Source organism: Blennius ocellaris, assembly GCF_963422515.1.
Source record: "Blennius ocellaris genome assembly, chromosome: 4".
In the NCBI taxonomy this organism is placed as follows: Eukaryota; Metazoa; Chordata; class Actinopteri; order Blenniiformes; family Blenniidae; genus Blennius; species Blennius ocellaris.
The window spans coordinates 6,331,867-6,344,599 of NC_137653.1; the positions used below are offsets into that span (position 1 = coordinate 6,331,867).

The window sequence follows — 12,733 nt, forward strand, 5'->3', positions numbered from 1 at the left end:
AAAGTACATTAACAGCAAAAGGCCTAATAAAAGGGACCTTACACCATAGTGTTTGGGAGATTATGAAAACTACTAAGAAAACAACACTAATCCAAATTACTACAACTATTTTCCCCGATGTTCTTGTATTTCATACAGTCTACCTTTGTCAGCTTACAAGAAAACAAAGACATTCACAAGTTATTATGAAAGGTGATAATTGAAAAGAAAAAGTACAGTTCACAATTGACATTGCCTCCCTTCAAATCTACCTTCACTTGGTTATTCTGTTTGCCTTTCACGTTTTTAAAAGATTATTCTTATAAAAAAGTTGTTAATAGGCGTTTTATTCCCATTTAAATCCTTTGTATGTTTACACTTTTTTTTTATGTTGTGAAGATGCTTTTGACCATAAATTCTTTACACTGTCTATTACACTTGTTATTTACACAATGTTCCCATAGCAGAGGTGTGATATGAAAGTCAAATAAGGACAGGGAGAAAAAAAAGACCACTTTTCTTTTTAACACAAGATGAAGTAAATGATTTATTTTCACTTTGAAGTTTTGCAATGCCTGAAATGTTTTTTGTTTTTTTTTATTGTTTTCTGTCTCTGTCTTTTTGTCTGGTCTCAGCCTCCCCCTGCGCTTCTGGGTCAACGTGATCAAGAATCCCCAGTTTGTGTTTGATATACACAAAAGCAGCATCACAGATGCATGTCTGTCAGTGGTGGCTCAAACCTTCATGGACTCTTGCTCGACGTCTGAACACCGCCTGGGCAAAGACTCCCCCTCCACCAAACTGCTTTATGCCAAGGACATACCGCATTATAAGAGCTGGGTAGAAAGGTGCGTACATGCCACTCACGGCAACCAAATTTCTGTTGGCATAAGCGTTGGTCTAAGGAGCTGCAGGTGAACAAAGATTAAAAAAAAGAAATAAAAAAGAAGAATCAAGACTGTCTCACTTTATAGCTACTTTATGAAGGGTTGTCAGGGGACATGACATGTACCAAGGGCCTCAATCAATTTTATAGTTGTGCCATATCACAACATTGGCTGCTATTATGTATTTTTTTTGACCAGCAAACTATTATTTCTTTTTATCAGAACTGGCACTTTCCTGGCAAGGTTCTCACTGCACTTTAGCAAATCGCCTGCACATTTGTCACATTATGTTTCAATCTTGATTTCGCACACTGGAAAGACACTTCAGGGATGAATTTGAAGCAGCAATGTGAAGCAACGTCTTTAGATAAGATTGATATTAGAGCAATCTGGGTTCCTATGTATATATATAAATAAACACTCTTAAATGTGTGCATATATTCAATTCAATTCAAATACAACGGTCATTTCAGGGCATTTTTACAGGGGGAAAACCCACATAACTATTCCACACAAGCAAGCATAAGCAATGGTGGAAAGAAAAAAAAACTCCTTGAACCTGCAGAACCAGGCTCAGAGGTGGAGACTTTCTGACATGACGTCTAAATGATGTATACAATGGCTGATCCAACATCCTTTGAGGGTGTTACATCATGATGTTTGATAACTTGATTCATCAAGAAAGTTATTCATTTGTATGACTTTTTTTTGTATGAGTTGCAAGTGTTGACATCTTCCATTATTTACCACTTTTTTTTTAACCTTGACAGAAAAAACAACAGATTAAATCACTGTGGGGGAATCTTTTCACAGTTGCTCTTAAAGTCATCAACATCACAGCCACAACTAGATGTAATATTTATATATATATATGTATTTCGTATTACTGCAGTTGAGCATCACACAGGACAAAAACGGATCAATGACAGTATTTCAGAGGAAACTTGAAAGTTATATAATGATGTGGTTTTTAAATATTGTTACATTATTGAACGATAAACTTGATGAACAGTGTGATGTTTCGCAGTATATTATGAGTACAGTACCATGTCAAAATGTTCACTTCTTTAGAATTCACTTCTTTAGAAATGCTCTAATGTGGGAGTGTAATGCCACTGTCACTTCTTTATGAGCAAGTTTTAAATTTCAAAATGACTGGAAATTAAATATTGTCACAATATTTTTACAGCTTCACTTTATCAAAGTTGACAACCAGTACTTGTATTATACGAGATTCATGATTGATGATTACTTTGTTGTATAAATACTTGATTACTTGAAAGCCTGCTTATTTTCCTGTTAAATGGTGCTTCATTTTAAATAAATCTGCATTGGTGAGATGAGCCTGAACAACTTTTCCATGCTCTTGCTCGTGACTTAAGAAGACATCAAGATGAGATTATGCAACAAATGCCAATCTCTTACCTCCACAGTTTGGGTTCAAACTCTACCCTCCTGGATGACAACAATCGCTCACTAAAGAGCAGCGTTTCCTCAGACTATTTCAAAAATATGGTAGTGGAGTCGTTACTTCGACCCCATTGAAATTGTAAGAAATGCTGGTTGAAGAATGGGATCAAACTGCAGTGTGTGCATGCTTTTTGACCACCATAATTAGGAGGTGCTAAGCTGTGTATAGCTCTTCCACACACTACTGAAGCTCCTGTTTGTTAAATGGATAAATGGCAGATATGGCAGACTTCATCTAATCCACCAAAAAATCCCCAAGTCAACAGTCATAAGAAAAGCTCCTTGGCACTGGCAAATGATCATTTATCATTTTCATGTGCAAAAAACCTCACATTAAGCTCTGCTACTAATCCCACAAATGCATGTTTATTTACAAACTGCAGCCCAGTTTGAGAGGGAAATAAACAGACATTCCAATGGGATCCATTTATTTACAAAAAGCATTGGTAGAACAAATAAATTATTGTCTATTTCTTATCCATGATGATTAATAGAGGCAGACTGTGTTTGCGATCATGAAAGCATCCCCACATGAGTGAGGGGTGTATACTTATTATGCATTTAAAAAATGTGCAGGTATGCTTTAAATGCACTGTGCATATGTCGAAATGACTGAACCTGAGACTGACGTTTATTCTTCTGCCCAGACGCCTCTGATTTACAGACGCCTCCACTGGTGGATACTCTGACTTCTCACAACAATAGTCTGAAGTGAGGTGAAATGCTGTGATGCTATGCATGACTATGCCCTTGACACCAACTGTGTGTGTGTGTGTGTGTGTCTTCTCAGGTACTACGCTGACATCAACCGCCTGCCTGCCATCAGTGATCAGGATATGAATGCCTATCTGGCTGAGCAGGCTCGCCTTCACTCCAGTGAGTTCAACGTGCTCAGTGCCCTCCACGAGATCTACGCCTACGTCAGCAAGTACAGCCAGGAGGTGAGGCCCGGTCAACACGCTGGAACACGGGACACCTTCATGCATGCCCCTTCGGCACGATTTGCTGACAGAAGTTAACTTTTTCTGATATTAAAGCAGAAATCGCCATTAATTTTATATTAATTTTGGATCAAATCGTGGTGTTTTGCTTGCAGGGAGAGTTACCACTCAGTCTTTAAATTCCCCACAGCTCAGAGCACTTAAACATATTTTCTGTCATTATTTTTGGTTTCACGGCATGGAATTCCACCACTTTAGTCCACTCTTAAGACTCTCATAGTGTCATTTGAGCCCCAGCAGAAGGCTGACTTATCTGACAAGCCTTGATGAATTCAACTTAAGCATTTAGCAACTAAAGAGGCAGATATTTCCCTTAGGATTTTGTGAAAGGAAAAATAGAGAGTAAATAATGCTAACCGTATTTTGGCACAAACATAACTCTTAAGGCATGCCAATGCTGCGCGTACAAGGTGTGGTGGCCGAACATGAATGATGTAACAACTCAACATTGAAATGGGAGTTTTGAAGAAGACAATTAGATGAGTAATATTAATATTGTGTTAGAAAATCAACACATTTGTGTTTTGATTAATCATTCCATTTATCCATTTTTTTAAAAGATCAATTGTGATTTTTTTGGGGGCCTATAAAATCCAATTATTATTAAATGTTTAGTTTTTGTCTTGTATTTTGGCCTTAACAGGAAAAATACAGGAGAAACTTTTAATGCACTAAGCAGGGCGACAATTTCTGTTGGTATTTTGGGTCCACTTTGAATCATTTTTGTGTGCACTGCACATAGACTGGATTTCCACAGCTGATGATTTCTACGGCTGACCAGAGACACGCCTCTCTTCCTGGGTCTCACAGTTTTATTTGTGTGTTTCTGTGTGTATGTGTTTCAGATTATTGAAGCACTGGAGCAGGATGAACAGGCCCAGAAGCAGAAGCTGGCCTATAAAGTGGAGCAGATAACCTTAGCGATGTCTATGGAGAGCTGAGACAAACGCACTCTCTCACACACACACACACACACACACAAACACACACACCCATGCCTTCAAATACACACGTAAACATGCACCTCCAGATCCGTACACACACCATTTAAACATGGGAGTAAATTTGGGCTTCAGTGTCCACAATATATGATCACACACTTCTCCAGAGAAACCGTGGATTAAATGGACCTCGTGTATAAACAAACAGCGACGCAAAGAGATATGAACACGTGTACATACACACGTGCAAATGTATATACACAGCACACATCAAAAAGCAGAACGTCCCAAAGCAAGACTCTTGAATCCAGTGTCACCGCTTCTTTTTATCCAGAAGGAATTCCAACAGGCAAACATCCAACTTCTAAAACACTTGTATAGAGAGACAGAAAGAGGATTCAGGCCATCACGGTTGCTGAATCTGCCGCCAATTCTTTTCCGCTGGCTAACAGATCGTCTTTGTAGTTGGTGCTTATATGAAGTGTGTGTGCGTGAGTGTGCGTCATGGCTGGAGCTCTGAAGAGAGGCAGCACTTAATAAAGAATGGCCCATCTTGAAAAGTCACTGGAGGAGCTCCACAAAGACACAAAGACGGGAGCCAATTTAATGGGATGGCACCTGTGGTGAGACGAGACTTAAAGAACTTTTCATGTGTCAAAGAAGAAGGACACTCATTCGCACTACATATCACAGGCTTGGAGTGACATCGCCATTTGTAGTCATTTGGTGCAACTTTGTTTTATGCCTTTTCCGTGACGACTAATTGAGGGAAAGAAAAGTAAGGATTCTACCATCACTTCTTTCAATTTTCACTTTGGAAGGTTCCCATCGTGTGTTTTTCGCTTTATGGAGACTGTCTGAACTACTAGTATTTGAAAGCAGCATACACCAAATCCGTCATCGACAAGGTGAGAATCTAGCTTTTTAATAATCCAGAACCAAGACGTCATTTCCCTCCAATGAAATATAGGGTGGGATATTTCCAGATTCAATTCCTGGCTTTTTTTTGTGCCAAATATAATGCATCTCATGTTTCATTCATGTTAAATGCTCCTCTTGGAGCTATTAATAATACATGCATTGTACGGAAAAGATCCCATTTGAGATAGGACATTTTTTACAGTGATGATCTATAGACCACTAATTCAGCCATTCAAAGATAAGTGGAGACCAAATTGAACTGTAGCAGAAAGCATGATTAATGATGCTATAAGCCTGATCCTGGATCAGATTAGCCTAACCCTGTCCAACGGCGCCACTCTCCCACCCCTCCGTTCTCATCAGTCATTGTTTACATTGAGCGTAATACTTGAAATGCACTCAGTGTACAAGATATTAGGAACACCTGCAGCTTCCGTGAGGAAATAAGTGCGAAGACTTTGATGCTTTCTTGATTTACTCGATAAATCCACCTTCAACGAAACCTGGAAATCAATCAGAGGCAGAGAGCTGAAAGTGTGTTCCTTATGTTTTGTAAACAGAGTGGATATTAATGATATGTGTTTGGACCAGTTACTGGTCCTTGTAAAATCTGTTTGTTGCTTCACAGTGCTTTCGATGCTTTACATTCTGGCTGTTTTTTGTGCTTCAACGTATAAAGTCACACATTATGATTTTGCATACCAGTGTACATTTTGCCCGACTGCTTGTTGTCTCCTTGCTGCTGTAGTTATAGTGCCATATCTAAACTTTAAAAGAATTATCATGATTGAAAAAGAAAAAAAAAAAGAAAGAATTCAGGGTTTTAGTTTTGATTGTTTTACCCATTGCAATGATGAAAGATAAATGCCTTTCTGTGCTTGAGGCGGTTTCTTTGCTCTGCAATAGTCACTAAGACTATTATCCAGCAAAGTCTTTCTGGAGTACTGCTCTTTCTTTTTTTTTTTTTTTACCATTTCAGTATCAGTGGAGTTACTATACTCTCCACAGGACCTTGATTCGTGTTAATCTAGAAGATCAAGATAAATTAAGGAATAATAAATACGTTTCCTGTTAAATGTTGAATTATGACAGAATTCATCTGTTCCATGTGTAGTTTGATGACGATAATTTATAAATGTGTTGTGCAATAAACTGTCAGATGTTTAAACTGTAATGTTTTTTAAACTATATATAACTGTATAAATACTGTACATAAAAAACACTCCTATTTTGCAAGCAAAAGATTCACTTTGTACTGTTGTTATACATTAAATGCGCAGCTGATTAAAACCATTTTTGTCTGTTTTCTGTGGTGATTTTCTTAATAATCGTGTTCAAAATGATCATACAATTAAAATTTCAACCCTACATAAAATATTGCTTCCATTCAATTAAATTTTTGACTCTTTGTGCTGAGGTGTATAATTTATTCACCATTTACAATCCTGCAATGTGTAACGCAGCATAAAAGATCAACTGTCCAGTGCATGATTGTGTAATTTATAATTAATCGAGGCCTCATTTCTGTTTTGCATTTGGTAGACCAAATGCTGCTGCTGCTGTTAGAGGTGAGGTCATTTTTAAACCAAGCTGAAGCCTGCCACACATAACTGGATAATCTATTCTTATTATGTTAGTGGACCATTAGCATTTTAATTCAATAGTTACACTCTTATTGGGTTTCACTGGGAGGGCTTTAAATGCAGCAGAATGATGTCAGAGATAAACTGAAATCCCTGAAGTACATCCATCTCTCAAAATTAACATAATGGTTTCCCCCTCACACAGAAGACAGTGGCCTTCCACTGATGCCTCCAAATAAGGATGATCGATGAATAAAGGAGCAAAAATGAGATTCATTTCAGTTTTGCTTGAAAAAGACATTCATTGTTCAACAAACTGAAGACCTTCCACACTTGTTCCATCGCGGATGATGCAATGTTACTGTGTCAAACTAAATTTTTGTATGATTACTGCAGGGGAATTTTATTTGGGTATTCATTTTTTTTATTAGCAATGCTGAAAATTAAGCTTTTTGAATCAAATGATAAGGAGTAATGTTAGGCAGCACTTCAAACAATATGTTAAGAGTAATTTCACTATTCATGAGATAACTCACTTAACAACACTCAGACATACCAGTCTGCTTTACAGCACTTGACAGGAAGAGGGCGTTGCATTTCAAAACCAAAAACTAGTGAGCACATTTTTACAAGATGCAATCACTTGTGGCTTGCTGATCTGCTTGGATATATTGGAATGGTTTGGTTTATTTGTTTGTTTGCTTGCTTGTTTGTATCTAAAGGTGAGCCAATGATGCAGAACAGCATTAATTTATTTTCAGTTTGTGTTAATGCAAAAGTGTATTTTTAAATGTCTGGCATGCAAACACTTCAATGCATTTGTCTCTTAGTCATGCCAACGCATGGAAAAGCAGAAGATCAAATCCAAGAAGCTGACAGTTTGACACCAACAAGCTCCAGTCTCTGCAACAAATAAATATCCTGGAAAAACTGATTTGATGCGACAGCCTTTCAGGGATAAATAATAGTTTGCACTATGTGACTACATATTTACGGCATGTGAGCAGCATATACTAGCTCCAAAGCACTTGCCATAAGGAGACACGAATTCATTATTCATGTTGAACCCCCAGGGCTCTGGGCAAGCATTGCAGAGGCGGGCTCGGGGAGGGAGAGGAGAGGGGGTAGGGAGGTTAAAGGAACATCCAGGCCTGCTAACCCATACCTGTCAGATCCAGGCTGGCTGTCACCAGTGTTCTGAAGAGGTCTGTGTCCACCTGCCAGGCGTTAATACCTTAATCATGCCTCTTTTAACTCAAGTCAGAAAGCCTAATTTTAGTAGCCACCAATTGGCCCTTGTTTACTACACGCTCTGACAACCGTGTACACTGAGGCAGATTGTCAGGACTCAGACTTCTTCAACTGACAGCTGAGTAAGCCATAGAATTTCTTCCTGGTGGACTGTGAATGTGGGTGGTATCGGTTTATGGAGCCAGTGGAGTCATCAGAAACCAATTATCCTACTATGAAACCTTGCGCCTTGTCATAGTATCTAATTCTGCTTTGACCTATAATTTAAGTAATTACATTCTACAGAATATGAAAGCAATTCTTCAGTTCTGTGAATTACTACTCATACTCTGCCGGGTGCACATCCTAAAGGTCTCCTGTGGTGCAGTTGAATTGTGATTCTGGAAAATGTGGAATGTATATATGAACTGCAAGTCCTTAAGAATAATTCCAACTGCGGCCTCATCTGTGGAAATAAACACTGAGGTGGAAAAGTCCTTGAACTTTCCATGCAAAGGAGTTGTGCAGAGATACTGCTTTGCTGTCCTTTAACACAACAGAGGACCTCCCACCTGCATATTTACATCACTATTTGCATTAAATAAAAACTTTAGGAAATATATATTACTCCAGCACTCCAGCCTCACAGCGAGAAGACTCCAGTTCGATTTCTACAGAATGCCTTGTCTGTGAGTTTGCAGGTTCTTCCCATGCATGCATCAGGTTTCTCTGCGCAATCTGGCTTCCTTCCAAGACATAGTTGATTGCTGCAATTGACCGTAGGTGTGTCTTCATGTATTAGCACTTTGATAAAGGTGCCATTTATTCGGCCTTTCGCCATCTGGGACCAGCTGCGCCTCCCAAATGTCCCGTAGTGAGTAAAGAGTCTATATAACTAAGTTGAATAAATGAATTGATCTTAACAGGAAGGCAGCAAGATGTTGTAGTGATTATCGTCGTCGCAACACACAGTGCAACAAAGAACTCAGATAGGGTCTTTCTGCGCAGTTTACATGTTCTCAATGCGGATACATACATTTTGCTCTGGCCACCACTTCTTCCTAAAATCCAAGACCCTGCATGTTATATGATCCTAAAATTGCCCTTGGATGTAAATATTTTGATATCAGTCTGTGTGACTCTTGTGATGGATCAGTAATCTGCCAAGAATGTATCCTCTTGTTTCTCTGTTAACTTGGTTAAAATGAATGATAACAGAAACATGTAAAATATCCTGAAACCATTGATTGATTCATCAGAAGTATCACATTAACACGCAGTAGCATTCAAATGCTTTTTACCATGAGGGAATTAATTACCAAGACTCAGAAATCAGTCTTCTATTGCTGTTTTCTTTTCCTTTTTTCTTTTGCTTTTGTCCATAATGATTGGACTTCCCCACTACTTCTACTACATAATCAAGCATCATATTCTCCTGAACACAACTGGAACGCAGCCTTCAGGCTGCTGCTGCCATCTGTTTCAGATAAATATATGCACACTATGAAACAGGAACAATCAAACACAAGTAATGCAGAAAGACTGATTCAAACTACAATAAAAAAAAAAGCCTGATAGCTATAGAGCAATCCAAAATGTCTTCATTTTGGGATTTAGATGGTGAGCTAATCCACAATGCCTTTTTTTGTTGCCTGATAGCAACTGTGGCTCCTCTTTTGTTCACTTATGACATCATAGTAACTTGAGGACTCTTAGGGGAAACATCTGTCAAAAAAAAACTAAGAGTTGAAACCTCTTTTTTTTCCTTTCTAATATCCGGCAGCAGTCAATAAGGTGAATCACTAAAGACAAATCAAGGGTTTAATGACATGCTTGTGAAGCTAATGTCCAGTTCATTGATGTGGGCCTCACCCCAGTCTACCAATGCCATCTCCTGGCCAAAACCATTATCACAAGCATGTCTTAAAATCTTAATTCTTACAAAGATACATTCATTGTCAGCCTCTGTTAGTCAGGGTGCAAATTGAAGGCTGAGAAAATGTGATGCATGAAGAGGGCAAAGGCTAAGTATTTGGCAGCGACATAAAAGAATAGTCTGTTTCAGCCCTGTCGCCTCAGGATGTGCATAATGTCTGTAGAGCCATGTGGTGTTTCTGCAGGTCATGGCACACACGCACACAAAACAACGAAACTGGACCCTGAGCCTGTGAAGAAGTCTTCTCTCAAGGGCTCCACTGATGCACATTTTGTTTTTGGAAAGACTGACTTTATTGATCTGATACTTTCCCTTTGTCAGTTTCTCTTCCTTTTGAGGTCATTTGAAGGCAGAGACCTCACAATTCAGCCCAAAGAGGTAACGGTCAACATTTGCTGCAGTTTGAAATTAAATCCCCTCCCTCTACTCTTCCCTCCAAACCCTCCCTCAGTTTTCCCTCCTTTTCAGCCTCCCACTCCTGCACTCATGAAATCAGTTCAAGACAGACTCCCTCCTACATGGCCAATCAGTGTGCTTTGTAGGATTTATGGCTCCCATTTTCAATGCTCTTTAAATTCCGTATTGCAGCACGGATGTATTTTTGTGACTGTTTGGCTGCATGTTTGTAAAAACAATATGTGTATAAGTACCTTTCTTCAAAAAAGTATCTTCTCTAACAAAGTTTGTCCATTTCTGTGCTTGTAAAGTCACAAAACACAACTGTTAAATTGTAAAGGCCAAGGAATTCTTTCCTTCATTTTTTCCCACGATTGACCATCACATTGTGTTAGTTGGTGTTTTACAGCTTCCTGTGCAGAGCTCTGCCAGGACTCTTACAAAGAATCCATGGCTGGAGGACTGAGAGCTCTCACACAGAATAAAAACAGAGTGCATTTTCACTAAATCTTCAAAGAAAAGTGTGTTTGTGCATTGTGATGTTATAAAAAAAGAAAAATGGGTATAAAGACACAGTCTTTGGAGAAATAAGTCCATTAAATATTCCTCCAGGAAGCTTTCTATTAGTAAGACGGATCTGTAACTTAAAGTCAAGCTTCAATGATTTCAGGGATGTCAAATTAGCAGCTTTAACTTTCATTGTTTGAATGCTGGAAGTATATAGTTTTTAACATTATTATCATTACTACGGTAATACAATTTCTTGAATAAAGCACCAGAGACCTTTTTTCGAAAGCTTCTCTGAGAATTCACATTTACAAACTCAAGCTGTTGATCAGTCTTGATCAGTTGTCTTCCGCCAAAGAAACAATAATACTGATATAATAATATTAAATGATGAAATCCCACCGAAATACAATTTTAAATGATAGTCTGATTAAACTGACTTCGATATGAATGGAACATATTTTGGATTTTTCCTGTTTGATATTGAAAACAGGCGTACATTAAAAAAAAAAAAAAAAAAGTAGAAACAAGAGCGAAAAAAGAGCAAAGGAAAAAAAAGATTGCATGTTCACAGAATGTTTTGCACCCGCTCAGGATTTTTGCGGTAGTTAAAGTATAGTGCGAATCGACGGGGTGCTCCTCGTGAGAAAGTACAAACACAAAAAACCCCCCAAAAAACTGCCTTTCTCTTTTGATAGAGAACCCACGAGCCTATATTCCCCCCGAGATGCTTCATCATAGATTTTATGAGCGTTTAACACACATGCTCGGAGGTGTATAGCCATGTTCCATAAGCTCTTGAAATCTGACTAAAAAGACACTTACAAACTGAAGCGAAACATGCACTGCTGTCAGAAATAATTTAGGGTCCCAGCGAACATATGGTGATTGCAATGTACTGTTACTGAAGAAACAATGCAGCGGTGAGGAGGAAAAGAGTATGTTGTCAAATCCCATAAGTTGCAAGAGATGTGCAGGGCAATCTATATACAATAAACAAACAAAAACCATACTCGGAGAGTTTAGATGATAGGATATCCATTGATACAGATCTTTCTTCAGACTGCCACTCGGTAAGGTCTTGGGGAGAATGCCTGAGCTGTCTGTGTTGGTTTCCTGCCCCATGAACAGGAACACGTTAGGTCAATTTGGTCACGCAAAAAAAGAATAAACTATCTCGCTCATTGTGTAATGGAGACTTAAGAATTTCTGACTGTATTTGCAGTTAAATGTTTACATTTGTCTTCAACATAAGACATTTTCATTCATCAAAAAAACATTTTTATCTTGTCACTTAAATGGATTAAAATTGAATTTCTTCTGCTTTATTGAGACTTTAAAAAGAAAACTATTTAAAAGGGAGAAAATATAAAGTAAGAACTGGAAAATGTCTGTGGAAGAAAAAAAAAGGGGGGGTGGGGAGTTGAGTGGGGGTTCCTATTTGTTGAGAGGAAAATACGTTGTGAATCCCAAAAGGATAAGGAGAAAAACTCTTAACTAGATAACAGTGTAATTAATGTTTTACTGCGGTGATATGACCACGGCAGTACAGCTGAGGCTGCTGTAATGGGGACTCCACAGCTCTTCTCCCTTGGTGTTTGCAGCAAAGCTCATCTTGAGTCACAGCGAGGAGCCAATTGCCCATCTCAACACCCTGCTGTTAAAGCTGAATGTTTGATAGAGGTCCGGTGGGGGAGGGAGGGTTGGGTAAACAGAGGAAACGGGATGATGGGGGAGAAGGATGAGGTGGGGGGGGGGGGGGGGGGGTACAAGGGGGTACTGGCACTGGTGTCAAATTACATGAGTGTTCCTAAAGCATGCATCTTCTGCTGCTGAATCTTTTTCTCAGCTTGCTGCTTGTTGCGACTTTCTTGGCGTTCAA

The 12,733-nt window shown here is 38.8% G+C and overlaps 1 protein-coding gene across 1 annotated transcript in view; it reads left to right on the plus strand.

The window, feature by feature from the left end:
• The window catches only part of LOC308129761 (plexin-A2-like), a gene marked incomplete at both ends in the record, with an annotated part of 69,350 nt that extends 65,072 nt beyond the window's left edge, over positions 1–4,278 (plus strand). Inside the window, 3 exons of the mRNA XM_080495824.1 lie at positions 615–827; positions 3,127–3,277; positions 4,183–4,278. Of these exons, the coding sequence (XP_080351950.1) occupies positions 615–827; positions 3,127–3,277; positions 4,183–4,278 (460 nt within the window). The remainder of the gene's footprint in view (positions 1–614; positions 828–3,126; positions 3,278–4,182) is intronic.
• Positions 4,279–12,733: the final 8,455 nt, after the last annotated feature.